Below are 17,732 nucleotides of genomic sequence, written 5' to 3' on the forward strand. Positions count from 1 at the left end.
GGCCGAAAGCCGAGCAGTGGAAAGGGTCCAAGGCCGCAACCGCAGAGTGGAAAGGACCCTGAGGCCACAGCCGTCGAGCGGAAAGAGCCTGAGGCCACCACCGGTGAGCGGAAAGAGCCCGAGGCTGCAACCGGCGAGCGGAAAGAGCCCAAGGCTGCAACAGGAGGGAGGAAAGGGCCTGAGAGCTATATAAATATAGGAGAGTTGGGAGGAATAGCTCTCAGCTTAATGAGTGCTTGGCCAACAGCTATCTAAGATTGTATATATATCTTAATAGCAGAGTATCTATTCTATTAGATTGTAAGCTTTTAGGATCGGGAGGGCGGGAAGGGCACAAGGCCAAAACCAGAGAGCGGAAAGGGCAAAAGGCCGAAACCGGAGAGCGGAAAGGGCACGAGGCCGAAACCAGAGAGCGGAAAGGGCACGAGGCCGAAACCGGAGAGAGGAAAGGGCACGAGGCCGAAAGCCAAGGAGCGGAAAGGGTCCAAGGCCGCAACCGCCGAGCGGAAAGGACCCTAAGGCCGCAGCCGGCGAGCGGAAAGAGCCTGAGGCCACCACCGGTGAGCGGAAAGAGCCCGAGGCTGCAACCGGCGAGCGGAAAGAGCCCAAGGCTGCAACCGGTGAGCGGAAAGAGCCCAAGGCTGCAACAGGAGGGAGGAAAGGGCCTGAGAGCTATATAAATATAGGAGAGTTGGGAGGAATAGCTCTCAGCTTAATGAGTGCTTGGCCAACAGCTATCTAAGATTGTATATATATCTTAATAGCAGAGTATCTATTCTATTAGATTGTAAGCTTTTAGGATCAGGAGGGCGGGAAGGGCACAAGGCCAAAACCGGAGTGCGGAAAGGGCACAAGACTGAAACCGTAGAGCAGAAAGGGCACGAGGCCGAAATCGGAGAGCAGAAAGGGCACGAGGCCGAAACCGGAGAGAGGAAAGGGCACGAGGCCGAAAGCCGAGCAGTGGAAAGGGTCCAAGGCCGCAACCGCAGAGTGGAAAGGACCCTGAGGCCACAGCCGGCGAGCGGAAAGAGCCTGAGGCCACCACCGGTGAGCGGAAAGAGCCCGAGGCTGCAACCGGCGAGCGGAAAGAGCCCGAGGCTGCAACAGGAGGGAGGAAAGGGCCTGAGAGCTATATAAATATAGGAGAGTTGGGAGGAATAGCTCTCAGCTTAATGAGTGCTTGGCCAACAGCTATCTAAGATTGTATATATATCTTAATAGCAGAGTATCTATTCTATTAGATTGTAAGCTTTTAGGATCGGGAGGGAGGGAAGGGCACAAGGCCAAAACCAGAGAGCGGAAAGGGCAAAAGGCCGAAACCGGAGAGCGGAAAGGGCACGAGGCCGAAACCAGAGAGCGGAAAGGGCACGAGGCCGAAACCGGAGAGAGGAAAGGGCACGAGGCCGAAAGCCAAGGAGCGGAAAGGGTCCAAGGCCGCAACCGCCGAGCGGAAAGGACCCTAAGGCCGCAGCCGGCGAGCGGAAAGAGCCTGAGGCCACCACCGGTGAGCGGAAAGAGCCCGAGGCTGCAACCGGCGAGCGGAAAGAGCCCAAGGCTGCAACCGGTGAGCGGAAAGAGCCCAAGGCTGCAACAGGAGGGAGGAAAGGGCCTGAGAGCTATATAAATATAGGAGAGTTGGGAGGAATAGCTCTCAGCTTAATGAGTGCTTGGCCAACAGCTATCTAAGATTGTATATATATCTTAATAGCAGAGTATCTATTCTATTAGATTGTAAGCTTTTAGGATCAGGAGGGCGGGAAGGGCACAAGGCCAAAACCGGAGAGCGGAAAGGGCACAAGACTGAAACCATAGAGAAGAAAGGGCACGCGGCCGAAATCGGAGAGCAGAAAGGGCACGAGGCCGAAACCAGAGAGAGGAAAGGGCACGAGGCCGAAAGCCGAGGAGTGGAAAGGGTCCAAGGCCGCAACCGCAGAGCGGAAAGGACCCTGAAGCCGCAGCCGGCGAGCGGAAAGAGCCCGAGGCCACCACCGGTGAGCGGAAAGAGCCCGAGGCTGCAACCGGCGAGCGGAAAGAGCCCAAGGCTGCAACAGGAGGGAGGAAAGGGCCTGAGAGCTATATAAATATAGGAGAGTTGGGAGGAATAGCTCTCAGCTTAATGAGTGCTTGGCCAACAGCTATCTAAGATTGTATATATATCTTAATAGCAGAGTATCTATTCTATTAGATTGTAAGCTTTTAGGATCGGGAGGGCGGGAAGGGCACAAGGCCCAAACCGGAGAGCGGAAAGGGCACAAGGCTGAAACCGGAGAGCAGAAAGGGCATGAGGCCGAAACCGGAGAGAGGAAAGGGCACGAGACCGAAAGCCAAGGAGCGGAAAGGGTCCAAGGCCGCAACCGCCGAGCGGAAAGGACCCTAAGGCCGCAGCCGGCGAGCGGAAAGAGCCCGAGGCCACCACCGGTGAGCGGAAAGAGCCCGAGGCTGCAACCGGCGAGCGGAAAGAGCCCAAGGCTGCAACAGGAGGGAGGAAAGGGCCTGAGAGCTATATAAATATAGGAGAGTTGGGAGGTATAGCTCTCAGCTTAATGAGTGCTTGGCCAACAGCTATCTAAGATTGTATATATATCTTAATAGCAGAGTATCTATTCTATTAGATTGTAAGCTTTTAGGATCGGGAGGGCGGGAAGGGCACAAGGCCCAAACCGGAGAGCGGAAAGGGCACAAGGCTGAAACCGGAGAGCAGAAAGGGCACGAGGCCGAAACCGGAGAGCAGAAAGGGCATGAGGCCGAAACCGGAGAGAGGAAAGGGCACGAGACCGAAAGCCAAGGAGCGGAAAGGGTCCAAGGCCGCAACCGCCGAGCGGAAAGGACCCTAAGGCCGCAGCCGGCGAGCGGAAAGAGCCCGAGGCCACCACCGGTGAGCGGAAAGAGCCCGAGGCTGCAACCGGCGAGCGGAAAGAGCCCGAGGCTGCAACAGGAGGGAGGAAAGGGCCTGAGAGCTATATAAATATAGGAGAGTTGGGAGGAATAGCTCTCAGCTTAATGAGTGCTTGGCCAACAGCTATCTAAGATTGTATATATATCTTAATAGCAGAGTATCTATTCTATTAGATTGTAAGCTTTTAGGATCGGGAGGGCGGGAAGGGCACAAGGCCCAAACCGGAGAGCAGAAAGGGCACGAGGCCGAAACCGGAGAGCAGAAAGGGCACGAGGCCGAAACCGGAGAGAGGAAAGGGCACGAGGCCGAAAGCCAAGGAGTGGAAAGGGTCCAAGGCCGCAACCGCCGAGCGGAAAGGACCCTGAGGCCGCAGCCGGCGAGCGGAAAGAGCCCGAGGCCACCACCGGTGAGCGGAAAGAGCCCGAGGCTGCAACCGGCGAGCGGAAAGAGCCCAAGGCTGCAACAGGAGGGAGGAAAGGGCCTGAGAGCTATATAAATATAGGAGAGTTGGGAGGAATAGCTCTCAGCTTACTGAGTGCTTGGCCAACAGCTATCTAAGATTGTATATATATCTTAATAGCAGAGTATCTGATCTATTAGATTGTAAGCTTTTAGGATCGGGAGGGCGGGAAGGGTACAAGGCCAAAACCAGAGAGCGGAAAGGGCACAAGGTCGAAATCGGAGAGCAGAAAGGGCACGAGGCCGAAATCGGAGAGCAGAAAGGGCACGAGGCCGAAACCAGAGAGAGGAAAGGGCACGAGGCCGAAAGCCGAGGAGTGGAAAGGGTCCAAGGCCGCAACCGCAGAGCGGAAAGGACCCTGAAGCCGCAGCCGGCGAGCGGAAAGAGCCCGAGGCCACCACCGGTGAGCGGAAAGAGCCCGAGGCTGCAACCGGCGAGCGGAAAGAGCCCAAGGCTGCAACAGGAGGGAGGAAAGGGCCTGAGAGCTATATAAATATAGGAGAGTTGGGAGGAATAGCTCTCAGCTTACTGAGTGCTTGGCCAACAGCTATCTAAGATTGTATATATATCTTAATAGCAGAGTATCTATTCTATTAGATTGTAAGCTTTTAGGATCGGGAGGGCGGGAAGGGCACAAGGCCCAAACCGGAGAGCGGAAAGGGCACAAGGCTGAAACCGGAGAGCAGAAAGGGCACGAGGCCAAAACCGGAGAGCAGAAAGGGCATGAGGCCGAAACCGGAGTGAGGAAAGGGCACGAGACCGAAAGCCAAGGAGCGGAAAGGGTCCAAGGCCGCAACCGCCGAGCGGAAAGGACCCTAAGGCCGCAGCCGGCGAGCAGAAAGAGCCCGAGGCCACCACCGGTGAGCGGAAAGAGCCCGAGGCTGCAACCGGCGAGCGGAAAGAGCCCAAGGCTGCAACAGGAGGGAGGAAAGGGCCTGAGAGCTATATAAATATAGGAGAGTTGGGAGGAATAGCTCTCAGCTTAATGAGTGCTTGGCCAACAGCTATCTAAGATTGTATATATATCTTAATAGCAGAGTATCTATTCTATTAGATTGTAAGCTTTTAGGATCGGGAGGGCGGGAAGGGCACAAGGCCCAAACCGGAGAGCAGAAAGGGCACGAGGCCGAAACCGGAGAGCAGAAAGGGCACGAGGCCGAAACCGGAGAGCAGAAAGGGCACGAGGCCGAAACCGGAGAGAGGAAAGAGCCCGAGGCTGCAACCGGCGAGCGGAAAGAGCCCAAGGCTGCAACAGGAGGGAGGAAAGGGCCTGAGGGTTATATAAATATAGGAGAGTTGGGAGAAATAGCTCTCAGCCTAATGAGTGCTTGGCCAACAGCTATCTAAGATTGTATATATATCTTAATAGCAGAGTATCTATTCTATTAGATTGTAAGCTTTTAGGATCAGGAGGGCGGGAAGGGCACAAGGCCAAAACCGGAGTGCGGAAAGGGCACAAGACCGAAACCGGAGAGCAGAAAGGGCACGAGGCCGAAACCGGAGAGAGGAAAGGGCACGAGGCCGAAAGCCAAGGAGTGGAAAGGGTCCAAGGCCGCAACCGCCGAGCGGAAAGGACCCTGAGGCCGCAGCCGGCGAGCGGAAAGAGCCCGAGGCCACCACCGGTGAGCGGAAAGAGCCCGAGGCTGCAACCGGCGAGCGGAAAGAGCCCAAGGCTGCAACAGGAGGGAGGAAAGGGCCTGAGAGCTATATAAATATAGGAGAGTTGGGAGGAATAGCTCTCAGCTTACTGAGTGCTTGGCCAACAGCTATCTAAGATTGTATATATATCTTAATAGCAGAGTATCTGATCTATTAGATTGTAAGCTTTTAGGATCGGGAGGGCGGGAAGGGTACAAGGCCAAAACCAGAGAGCGGAAAGGGCACAAGGTCGAAATCGGAGAGCAGAAAGGGCACGAGGCCGAAATCGGAGAGCAGAAAGGGCACGAGGCCGAAACCAGAGAGAGGAAAGGGCACGAGGCCGAAAGCCGAGGAGTGGAAAGGGTCCAAGGCCGCAACCGCAGAGCGGAAAGGACCCTGAAGCCGCAGCCGGCGAGCGGAAAGAGCCCGAGGCCACCACCGGTGAGCGGAAAGAGCCCGAGGCTGCAACCGGCGAGCGGAAAGAGCCCAAGGCTGCAACAGGAGGGAGGAAAGGGCCTGAGAGCTATATAAATATAGGAGAGTTGGGAGGAATAGCTCTCAGCTTAATGAGTGCTTGGCCAACAGCTATCTAAGATTGTATATATATCTTAATAGCAGAGTATCTATTCTATTAGATTGTAAGCTTTTAGGATCGGGAGGGCGGGAAGGGCACAAGGCCCAAACCGGAGAGCGGAAAGGGCACAAGGCTGAAACCGGAGAGCAGAAAGGGCACGAGGCCAAAACCGGAGAGCAGAAAGGGCATGAGGCCGAAACCGGAGTGAGGAAAGGGCACGAGACCGAAAGCCAAGGAGCGGAAAGGGTCCAAGGCCGCAACCGCCGAGCGGAAAGGACCCTAAGGCCGCAGCCGGCGAGCAGAAAGAGCCCGAGGCCACCACCGGTGAGCGGAAAGAGCCCGAGGCTGCAACCGGCGAGCGGAAAGAGCCCAAGGCTGCAACAGGAGGGAGGAAAGGGCCTGAGAGCTATATAAATATAGGAGAGTTGGGAGGAATAGCTCTCAGCTTAATGAGTGCTTGGCCAACAGCTATCTAAGATTGTATATATATCTTAATAGCAGAGTATCTATTCTATTAGATTGTAAGCTTTTAGGATCGGGAGGGCGGGAAGGGCACAAGGCCCAAACCGGAGAGCAGAAAGGGCACGAGGCCGAAACCGGAGAGCAGAAAGGGCACGAGGCCGAAACCGGAGAGCAGAAAGGGCACGAGGCCGAAACCGGAGAGAGGAAAGAGCCTGAGGCTGCAACCGGCGAGCGGAAAGAGCCCAAGGCTGCAACAGGAGGGAGGAAAGGGCCTGAGGGTTATATAAATATAGGAGAGTTGGGAGAAATAGCTCTCAGCCTAATGAGTGCTTGGCCAACAGCTATCTAAGATTGTATATATATCTTAATAGCAGAGTATCTATTCTATTAGATTGTAAGCTTTTAGGATCAGGAGGGCGGGAAGGGCACAAGGCCAAAACCGGAGTGCGGAAAGGGCACAAGACTGAAACCGGAGAGCAGAAAGGGCACGAGGCCGAAATCCTAGAGCAGAAAGGGCACGAGGCCGAAACCGGAGAGAGGAAAGGGCACGAGGCCGAAAGCCGAGCAGTGGAAAGGGTCCAAGGCCGCAACCGCAGAGTGGAAAGGAGCCTGAGGCCACAGCCGTCGAGCGGAAAGAGCCTGAGGCCACCACCGGTGAGCGGAAAGAGCCCGAGGCTGCAACCGGCGAGCGGAAAGAGCCCGAGGCTGCAACAGGAGGGAGGAAAGGGCCTGAGAGCTATATAAATATAGGAGAGTTGGGAGGAATAGCTCTCAGCTTAATGAGTGCTTGGCCAACAGCTATCTAAGATTGTATATATATCTTAATAGCAGAGTATCTATTCTATTAGATTGTAAGCTTTTAGGATCGGGAGGGCGGGAAGGGCACAAGGCCAAAACCAGAGAGCGGAAAGGGCAAAAGGCCGAAACCGGAGAGCGGAAAGGGCACGAGGCCGAAACCAGAGAGCGGAAAGGGCACGAGGCCGAAACCGGAGAGAGGAAAGGGCACGAGGCCGAAAGCCAAGGAGCGGAAAGGGTCCAAGGCCGCAACCGCCGAGCGGAAAGGACCCTAAGGCCGCAGCCGGCGAGCGGAAAGAGCCTGAGGCCACCACCGGTGAGCGGAAAGAGCCCGAGGCTGCAACCGGCGAGCGGAAAGAGCCCAAGGCTGCAACCGGCGAGCGGAAAGAGCCCAAGGCTGCAACCGGTGAGCGGAAAGAGCCCAAGGCTGCAACAGGAGGGAGGAAAGGGCCTGAGAGCTATATAAATATAGGAGAGTTGGGAGGAATAGCTCTCAGCTTAATGAGTGCTTGGCCAACAGCTATCTAAGATTGTATATATATCTTAATAGCAGAGTATCTATTCTATTAGATTGTAAGCTTTTAGGATCAGGAGGGCGGGAAGGGCACAAGGCCAAAACCGGAGAGCGGAAAGGGCACAAGACTGAAACCATAGAGAAGAAAGGGCACGCGGCCGAAATCGGAGAGCAGAAAGGGCACGAGGCCGAAACCAGAGAGAGGAAAGGGCACGAGGCCGAAAGCCGAGGAGTGGAAAGGGTCCAAGGCCGCAACCGCAGAGCGGAAAGGACCCTGAAGCCGCAGCCGGCGAGCGGAAAGAGCCCGAGGCCACCACCGGTGAGCGGAAAGAGCCCGAGGCTGCAACCGGCGAGCGGAAAGAGCCCAAGGCTGCAACAGGAGGGAGGAAAGGGCCTGAGAGCTATATAAATATAGGAGAGTTGGGAGGAATAGCTCTCAGCTTAATGAGTGCTTGGCCAACAGCTATCTAAGATTGTATATATATCTTAATAGCAGAGTATCTATTCTATTAGATTGTAAGCTTTTAGGATCGGGAGGGCGGGAAGGGCACAAGGCCCAAACCGGAGAGCGGAAAGGGCACAAGGCTGAAACCGGAGAGCAGAAAGGGCACGAGGCCGAAACCGGAGAGCAGAAAGGGCATGAGGCCGAAACCGGAGAGAGGAAAGGGCACGAGACCGAAAGCCAAGGAGCGGAAAGGGTCCAAGGCCGCAACCGCCGAGCGGAAAGGACCCTAAGGCCGCAGCCGGCGAGCGGAAAGAGCCCGAGGCCACTACCGGTGAGCGGAAAGAGCCCGAGGCTGCAACCGGCGAGCGGAAAGAGCCCAAGGCTGCAACAGGAGGGAGGAAAGGGCCTGAGAGCTATATAAATATAGGAGAGTTGGGAGGTATAGCTCTCAGCTTAATGAGTGCTTGGCCAACAGCTATCTAAGATTGTATATATATCTTAATAGCAGAGTATCTATTCTATTAGATTGTAAGCTTTTAGGATCGGGAGGGCGGGAAGGGCACAAGGCCCAAACCGGAGAGCGGAAAGGGCACGAGGCCGAAACCGGAGAGCAGAAAGGGCACGAGGCCGAAACCGGAGAGCAGAAAGGGCATGAGGCCGAAACCGGAGAGAGGAAAGGGCACGAGACCGAAAGCCAAGGAGCGGAAAGGGTCCAAGGCCGCAACCGCCGAGCGGAAAGGACCCTAAGGCCGCAGCCGGCGAGCGGAAAGAGCCCGAGGCCACTACCGGTGAGCGGAAAGAGCCCGAGGCTGCAACCGGCGAGCGGAAAGAGCCCAAGGCTGCAACAGGAGGGAGGAAAGGGCCTGAGAGCTATATAAATATAGGAGAGTTGGGAGGTATAGCTCTCAGCTTAATGAGTGCTCGGCCAACAGCTATCTAAGATTGTATATATATCTTAATAGCAGAGTATCTATTCTATTAGATTGTAAGCTTTTAGGATCGGGAGGGCGGGAAGGGCACAAGGCCCAAACCGGAGAGCGGAAAGGGCACGAGGCCGAAACCGGAGAGCAGAAAGGGCACGAGGCCGAAACCGGAGAGCAGAAAGGGCATGAGGCCGAAACCGGAGAGAGGAAAGGGCACGAGACCGAAAGCCAAGGAGCGGAAAGGGTCCAAGGCCGCAACCGCCGAGCGGAAAGGACCCTAAGGCCGCAGCCGGCGAGCGGAAAGAGCCCGAGGCCACCACCGGTGAGCGGAAAGAGCCCGAGGCTGCAACCGGCGAGCGGAAAGAGCCCAAGGCTGCAACAGGAGGGAGGAAAGGGCCTGAGAGCTATATAAATATAGGAGAGTTGGGAGGAATAGCTCTCAGCTTAATGAGTGCTTGGCCAACAGCTATCTAAGATTGTATATATATCTTAATAGCAGAGTATCTATTCTATTAGATTGTAAGCTTTTAGGATCGGGAGGGCGGGAAGGGCACAAGGCCCAAACCGGAGAGCAGAAAGGGCACGAGGCCGAAACCGGAGAGCAGAAAGGGCACGAGGCCGAAACCGGAGAGAGGAAAGGGCACGAGGCCGAAAGCCAAGGAGTGGAAAGGGTCCAAGGCCGCAACCGCCGAGCGGAAAGGACCCTGAGGCCGCAGCCGGCGAGCGGAAAGAGCCCGAGGCCACCACCGGTGAGCGGAAAGAGCCCGAGGCTGCAACCGGCGAGAGGAAAGAGCCCAAGGCTGCAACAGGAGGGAGGAAAGGGCCTGAGAGCTATATAAATATAGGAGAGTTGGGAGGAATAGCTCTCAGCTTACTGAGTGCTTGGCCAACAGCTATCTAAGATTGTATATATATCTTAATAGCAGAGTATCTATTCTATTAGATTGTAAGCTTTTAGGATCGGGAGGGCGGGAAGGGTACAAGACCAACACCAGAGAGCGGAAAGGGCACAAGGTCGAAATCGGAGAGCAGAAAGGGCACGAGGCCGAAACCGGAGAGCAGAAAGGGCACGAGGCCGAAACCGGAGAGAGGAAAGGGCACGAGGCCGAAAGCCAAGGAGCGGAAAGGGTCCAAGGCTGCAACTGCCGAGCGGAAAGGACCCTGAGGCCGCAGCCGGCGAGCGGAAAGAGCCCGAGGCCACCACCGGTGAGCAGAAAAAGCCCGAGGCTGCAACTGGCGAGCGGAAAGAGCCCAAGGCTGCAACAGGAGGGAGGAAAGAGCCTGAGAGCTATATAAATATAGGAGAGTTGGGAGGAATAGCTCTCAGCTTAATGAGTGCTTGGCCAACAGCTATCTAAGATTGTATATATATCTTAATAGCAGAGTATCTATTCTATTAGATTGTAAGCTTTTAGGATCGGGAGGGCGGGAAGGGCACAAGGCCCAAACCGGAGAGCGGAAAGGGCACAAGGCTGAAACCGGAGAGCAGAAAGGGCACGAGGCCGAAACCGGAGAGCAGAAAGGGCACAAGGCCGAAACCGGAGAGAGGAAAGGGCACGAGGCCGAAAGCCAAGGAGCGGAAAGGGTCCAAGGCCGCAACCGCCGAGCGGAAAGGACCCTAAGGCCGCAGCCGGCGAGCGGAAAGAGCCTGAGGCCACCACCGGTGAGCGGAAAGAGCCCGAGGCCACCACCGGTGAGCGGAAAGAGCCCGAGGCTGCAACCGGCGAGCGGAAAGAGCCCAAGGCTGCAACAGGAGGGAGGAAAGGGCCTGAGAGCTATATAAATATAGGAGAGTTGGGAGGAATAGCTCTCAGCTTACTGAGTGCTTGGCCAACAGCTATCTAAGATTGTATATATATCTTAATAGCAGAGTATCTATTCTATTAGATTGTAAGCTTTTAGGATCGGGAGGGCGGGAAGGGCACAAGGCCCAAACCGGAGAGCGGAAAGGGCACAAGGCTGAAACCGGAGAGTAGAAAGGGCACGAGGCCCAAACCGGAGAGCAGAAAGGGCACGAGGCCGAAACCGGAGAGAGGAAAGGGCACGAGGCCGAAAGCCAAGGAGCGGAAAGGGTCCAAGGCCGCAACCGCCGAGCGGAAAGGATCCTGAGGCCGCAGCCAGCGAGCGGAAAGAGCCCGAGGCCACCACGGTGAGCGGAAAGAGCCCGAGGCTGCAACCGGCGAGCGGAAAGAGCCCAAGGCTGCAACCAGCGAGCGGAAAGAGCCCAAGGCTGCAACCGGCGAGCGGAAAGAGCCCAAGGCTGCAACCGGCGAGCGGAAAGAGCCCAAGGCTGCAACCGGCGAGCGGAAAGAGCCCAAGGCCGCAACAGGGCAGAAAGGGGCTGAGGCTATATAAATATTGGGGTGTTGTTAGGAATAGCTCTCAGCTGAATGAGGGGTTGGCCAACAGCTATCTAAGATTGTCCATATATCTTAATAGCTGAGTATCTATTCTATTAGATTGTAAGCTCTTAGGATCAGACTATAGATGTTTTTTACAGTATCGTCTTTCCTGAGCCTATAATTGAATATATAAATACAGCAATATGCAGCAGGACAGATGGGATCCAGGGTGACAGCCGATCGCCACATCTGGGGTCAGGAAGGAATTTTTTGCCCCCCTGAGGTAGAACTCTCCGGGGGGATTTTTCGCCTTCCTCTGGATCTTTGGGTCCAGCGGCTCTAATCTCAGGACATAGGTAGATTGGCCAGAAGGACATAAACAAGTTCTGTGGTCTCTACCGGGCCGACCTGAGAGTCACTGTGATCATTGGGTAATTTATTAAAGGGACGGTAATATTTCATTACAATGTTGCTTATTGCTCTTCTAATAAATAAAGAATTCTATAATCTACATGGCGGTGTTTGTCTTTCGTCTGGATTTCTCCTTTTATGGCCGCCATGATGAGAGCGATCGGTGCTGGCCAATATTCTAGAACTATCTAATAAAGTGTATTACCTCCCAAAGACACGGCGGCAGCGGGGCAGGAACTATAGGGGCTCCATATAGAGAAAGCAGAGGACTTATATCTCCACCTATAGTGATGCCCTAACATTTCCTGTCTCCAGTTACACTTGTTATGGGGTTCAGTCTCATTGTCCATGTCCTCACCTCTACCCAACATGCTTCCTAAAAAAGACTAAAACCCTGCGACAAGAAGAGCAACTGAGTACAGAAGACGCAGGGGGTCTCATATAAAAACAGGAAAAGGACTAAAGAGCTGTGATTCACAAGGTGTAACAAGTACCCATGGTGGGTACCGCTCCATACAAACCACCCAGACACACGTAGGACATGGAAGTACATCCTCTTGAGTGAAGGGGTTAAGCACCTGACAGTCGTCCCGTGCAAAAGTACCCTTAAACGGAGTGTCCATAATGACAGCAACTTGGATGCTCTCCTCCAAAAATAGTGCCACCCCTGTCAACAGCTTATATGTGGTTTTGCAGCTTAGCATCACTTACTCCAATGGATTGGAGCTGCAATACCGGACACATCCTGTAGACAGGGTGTCACCATTGAAAGAAGGAAACCGAACTATAGCCCAAGTTATAGCCCGAAGAATGGCTCCCTGAGATTATAAAGGAGATCATAGAGCATTGTTGTGTATTGCAGTACGCAGTCCTTCCCGCAGCTCATTACACATCCTCCTGCGGCTATCCCCGGTCCAGCAGGACAATACATCACTAGGTCCCTTATGCCTTAATGGCGGCGAGCGGCAGCATCGATAGTCATGATCAGGCCAATGTGTGCAGAAAAGGGGGTTTACACGCTTCTATATCACACACTGGAGCATTATGTGGATACAGGATAACGGAATACCAGATACAACATGGGACGAGGGATATGGTCATCGCAAGCAGCTAAAAGATGCTTTAGTACAAGATAAGTGATGAAAACATGACAGGCGGCCCCTTATTCCCGGTCAAAAACTAGCAGGTTTGGTGGTGATCAAAATAATGATTTTGTGTTTGCAGTCAAATTAAAACGGTTTAGAAAACCTTGGTTAAACATCCTATCAGACAGTTTCTAGTTTGGGGGGGTCTTGTCACTCCACTCAGGACCCCCCTCATCTATTATCATAGCGGCTATAAAGAGAACGTCTCTGTAGTGGCCCAGCGGGTCCTACAGAACATTAACAGCGCACTTGTCCTGTCACACCTGTCTATATGCCGTCGATGGATGTAGAAGGTGACATCTGTGTGAGAGACCCTGTGTTTCCCTTCTGCTCTAAGCCTAGAGCTTAACACTGATGTCAGCTGGTCTCTCATTGGCTGACAGGTTCAATTTCACTGGTGCAGAGCCCAAGGGCGGGAAAGCCACAACACAAGTTCCTATGCCAGAGTGGGAGGAGTCCAGAGAGTGCGGGAAAGGAATAGAGGAGATAAAAGGAGGAGTCAGTGAGCAGTTAGGCAGACTCAGCCAGGTATGAGAGAGGAGAGGCAGTTCAGTTGTGTCGAAGAGCAGGCGTTACCCATACTAGAGCAAAGCCAGAAGTTCAGCACGTTTTCTTCCAAGGTTGAGCAAGGTGTAAATCCACTATTTTGGCAACCCCACAGTGGAGGAAACAGAACCTATCTGAGGTCGACCTTCTACAAACAGTGAGTCATAGCTACCCGGTGAAGTCAAAACCAATATTAGCCTTATAGCCACTTCTCCTTCTGCTTCATATACAGTTCACAAAACTTAAATCAACTCTTCATCTAAAACAGCTAGTGGGGAAATTGTCTAATCAAACCAGTTCAGGAAGTATGGAAAGGAGAGAGTGTTAACGTCAGGTCTTAAATCAATATTTCAGCATTTTCTCATCATTTGCAATTGCCTACCTAGTACTGCATCTTCATATATCTGTTCCAAGTACTTAACCGCAGTATTGTAAGTCAAATTATACCTCAAATACCAAAGTTAGTAAATCTGTACACTCCCAGATTTCTAAACTATTGCTGGACTCGACTCTGTTATTTCTTCGGCATACCATCCCAAGGTCACGTTAGAGTGTTGGCGTCACCACGACAAAACTAGGCCTCTGGCCATACGTGCTACAGTAAGTTCTTTGGGGCCGTTACCTCTCTACTCTGGAGGACCTGGCATGTCTGTACATTACAGGGACGGCTCATTGATTTCAATGAGAACCGTGTTATGCTTTGTTGCTCCTGAACGTGAGTCAACAATATGTTGCAGCAGCCAAAAAGGCAAACACAATTCTAGGATGTATTAAGAGGAACATAGAGTCTAGATCATGTGAGGTCATTATCACCCTCTACTCTTCCTTGGTCAAACCTCATCTGAAATACTGTGTTCAGTTCTGGGCACCCCACTTTAGAAAAAACATAGACAAACTGGAGCAAGTTCAGAGAAGAGTTACCCCTTAGTGACCAAGCCTGTTTGCTAGGATTCTCCACTCGTGGATGTCGGGCTGCACTTTCCATAGTTAAGTCTATGGAAAGCGTTTACTGCGTTACCCGCGGCTGGATTATCACCGCGGATAACGCAGTGACATATCGCCCGTGGACAGGAGGCCTATGATGTGGATGCGATGCGGACGGGCTCTCTGTAAGAAAATGGATGTAGCGCTAAACATTCACAGTGCAGAACTGGAGAAGTGTGAATAAAGTAATGCAGGAACAATCGTTCCTAGACTTTTATGGTTGCATTCATCTACTAGATGCAGTGTGTGCCGCCACCTAGTGGAGTTTAGGAGTACATACAACCAAGTACAGAGTGACGCTATTAGTTTACAATCCTGGGTTTAGCAAAATTCTTGAAATCCAGCATCTAGCGCTCAACATATCTGATTAGAGATGAGCGAACGTACTCGTCCGAGCTTGATACTAGTTCGAGTATTAGCATGTTCGGGATGCTCGTTATTCGTAACGAGTACCACGCGATGTTTGAGTTACTTTCACTTTCATCTCTGAGACGTTAGCGCGCTTTTCTGGCCAATTAAAAGACAGGAAAGGCATTACAACTTCCCCCTGCGACGTTCAAGCCCTATACCACCCCCCTGCAGTGAGGGCTGGCGAGATCAGGTGTCACCTGAGTATAAAAATCGTCCCCTCCCGCGGCTCCCACAGATGCATTCTGACATAGCTGAGGGAAAGTGGTATCGTGTTGGAGCTGCTATAGGGAGAGCGTTAGGTGTTATTGTAGGCTTCAAGAACCCCAACGGTCCTTTTTAGGGCCACATCTAACCGTGTGCAGTACTGTGGAGGCTGCTTTTTGCAGTGTTGCACTTTTTTTTTTTTTGGTATATCGGCCGTGCAGAGCATTGCGCCCTGCAGTAATACTCCAGGGACAGAAGTGCTTAGGCAGGGAGAGCGTTAGGAGTATTTTAGGCTTCAAGAACCCCAACGGTCCTTCTTAGGGCCACATCTAACTGTGTGCAGTAGTGTGGAGGCTGCTTTTTGCAGTGTTGCACATTTTTTTTTTTTTTGGTATATCGGCCGTGCAGAGCATTGCGCCCTGCAGTAATACTCCAGGGACAGAAGTGTGGAGGCAGGGACAGAAGACATATTATTGATTGAATATAGGCAGTGGGCCTTTTCTAAAAAATATTGGGCAAAAAATTTATTTGGCCTGCCTGTCACTGTGCTCAGTGTTCTGGGTCCGTGTGTGCTGGGTGTAGTAGTTCTACAAAATCATAAGCAGCCAGCTAAGTGTTACAGCAGGCTTGCGCCAAATTATTTCCTGGCTCTGTCTGGGCTCTGAAATCACCGCTGTGTTGCAGTTAACAGTGCAACACTCTGCAGTTCTGTGACATACTCCAGGGACAGAAGTGTGGAGGCAGGGACAGAAGACATATTATTGATTGAATATAGGCAGAGTGGGCCTTTTCTAAAAAATATTGGGCAAAAAATCTATTTGGCCTGCCTGTCACTGTGCTCAGTGTTCTGGGTCCGTGTGTGCTGGGGGTAGTAGTTCTACAAAATCATACGCAGCCAGCTAAGTATTACAGCAGGCTTGCGCCAAATTATTTCCTGGCGTTCCGTAAGCGAACTCAGCCTCCAACCACAGGCCAATAAGCGGCACATTTAATTACAGCGTTCTGTTTCTGCATTACTGGTAATACAGCATGCTGAGGGGTAGGGGTAGGCCTAGAGGACGTGGGCGCGGCCGAGGGCGCGGAGGCCCTAGTCCGGGTGTGGGCACAGGCCGAGCTCCTGATCTAGGTGTATCGCAGCCGACTGCTGTGGGATTAGGAGAGAGGCACGTTTCTGGCGTCCCCACATTCATCGCACATTTAATGGGTCCACGCGATAGACCGTTATTAGAAAATAAGCAGTGTGAGCAGGTCCTGTCGTGGATGGCAGAAAGTGCTTCCAGCAACCTATCGTCCACCCACAGTTCTGCGCCGTCCACTGCTGCAACTCAGAATCCTCTGGCTGCTGCTCCTCCTTCCTCCCAGCCTCCTCACTCCATGAAAATGAGACATTCTGAGGAGCGGGCAGACTCCCAGGAACTGTTCTCGGGCCCCTGCTCAGATTGGACAGCAGCGGTTCCTCTCCCACCAAAGGAGTTTATCGTGACTGATGCCCAACCATTGGAAAGTTCCCGGGGTCCGGGGGATGAGGCTGGGGACTTCCGGCAACTGTCTCAAGACCTTTCAGTGGGTGAGAAGGCTGATGACGATGAGACACAGTTGTCTATCAGTGAGGTAGTAGTAAGGGCAGTAAGTCCGAGGGAGGAGCGCACCGAGGATTCAGAGGAAGAGCAGCAGGACAATGAGGTGACTGACCCCACCTGGTTTGCTATGCCTACTGAGGACAGGTCTTCAGAGGGGGAGGCAAGGGCAGCAGCAGGGCAGGTTGCAAGAGGCAGTGCGGTGTCCAGGGGTAGAGGCAGGGCCAGACCGAATAATCCACCAACTGTTTCCCAAAGCGCCCCCTCGCGCCATGCCACCCTGCAGAGGCCGAGGTGCTCAAAGGTCTGGCAGTTTTTCACTGAGAGTGCAGACGACCGACGAACAGTGGTGTGCAACCTTTGTCGCACCAAGATCAGCCGGGGAGCCACCACCACCAGCATGCGCAGACATATGATGGCCAAGCACCCCACAAGGTGGGACGAAGGCCGTTCACCGCCTCCGGTTTGCACCGCTGCCTCTCCCCCTGTGCCCCAACCTGCCACTGAGATCCAACCCCCCTCTCAGGACACAGGCACTACCGTGTCCTGGCCTGCACCCACACCCTCACCTCCGCTGTCCTCGGCCCCATCCAGCAATGTCTGTCAGCGCAGCGTCCAGCCGTCGCTAGCGCAAGTGTTTGAGCGCAAGCGCAAGTACGCCGCCACGCACCCGCACGCTCAAGCGTTAAACGTACACGTAGCCAAATTTATCAGCCTGGAGATGCTGCCGTATAGGGTTGTGGAAACGGAGTCCTTCAAAAGTATGATGGCGGCGGCGGCCCCGCGCTACTCGGTTACCAGTCGCCACTACTTTTCCCGATGTGCCATCCCAGCCCTGCACGACCACGTCTCCTGCAACATTGTACGCGCCCTCACCAACGCGGTTACTGCCAAGGTCCACTTAACAACGGACACGTGGACAAGCACAGGCAGGCAGGGCCACTATATCTCCCTGATGGCACATTGGGTGAATTTAGTGGAGGCTGGGACAGAGTCAGAGCCTGGGACCGATCACGTCCTACCCACCCCCAGAATTGCGGGCCGCAGCTCGGTGGTGGTATCTGCGGCGGTGTATGCTTCCTCCACTAAAGCACCCTCCTCCTCCAACGCAAACTCTGTCTCGCAATCAAGATGTGTCAGCAGCAGCACGTCGCCAGCAGTCGGTGTCGCGCGGCGTGGCAGCACAGCGGTGGGCAAGCGTCAGCAGGCCGTGCTGAAACTACTCAGCTTAGGAGATAAGAGTCACACGGCCCACGAACTGCTGCAGGGTCTGACAGAGCAGACCGACCGCTGGCTTGCGTCACTGAGCCTCCAACCGGGCATGGTCGTGTGTGACAACGGCCGTAACCTGGTGGCGGCTCAGCAGCTCGGCAGCCTCACGCACGTGCCATGCCTGGCCCACGTC

General features: G+C 53.7%; 1 protein-coding gene across 1 annotated transcript in view; it reads left to right on the forward strand.

Moving 5' to 3' along the window:
• The window catches only part of LOC136628699 (ribosome-binding protein 1-like), a 32,102-nt gene extending 18,623 nt beyond the window's left edge, over positions 1-13,479 (forward strand). Inside the window, exons 10-12 of the mRNA XM_066604803.1 lie at positions 6,087-6,257; positions 6,422-6,684; positions 13,384-13,479. Of these exons, the coding sequence (XP_066460900.1) occupies positions 6,087-6,257; positions 6,422-6,684; positions 13,384-13,479 (530 nt within the window). The remainder of the gene's footprint in view (positions 1-6,086; positions 6,258-6,421; positions 6,685-13,383) is intronic.
• The last annotated feature ends 4,253 nt before the right edge of the window (positions 13,480-17,732 follow it).

The sequence above is a fragment of the Eleutherodactylus coqui genome, chromosome 5 (assembly GCF_035609145.1).
Source record: "Eleutherodactylus coqui strain aEleCoq1 chromosome 5, aEleCoq1.hap1, whole genome shotgun sequence".
NCBI lineage: Eukaryota > Metazoa > Chordata > Amphibia > Anura > Eleutherodactylidae > Eleutherodactylus > Eleutherodactylus coqui.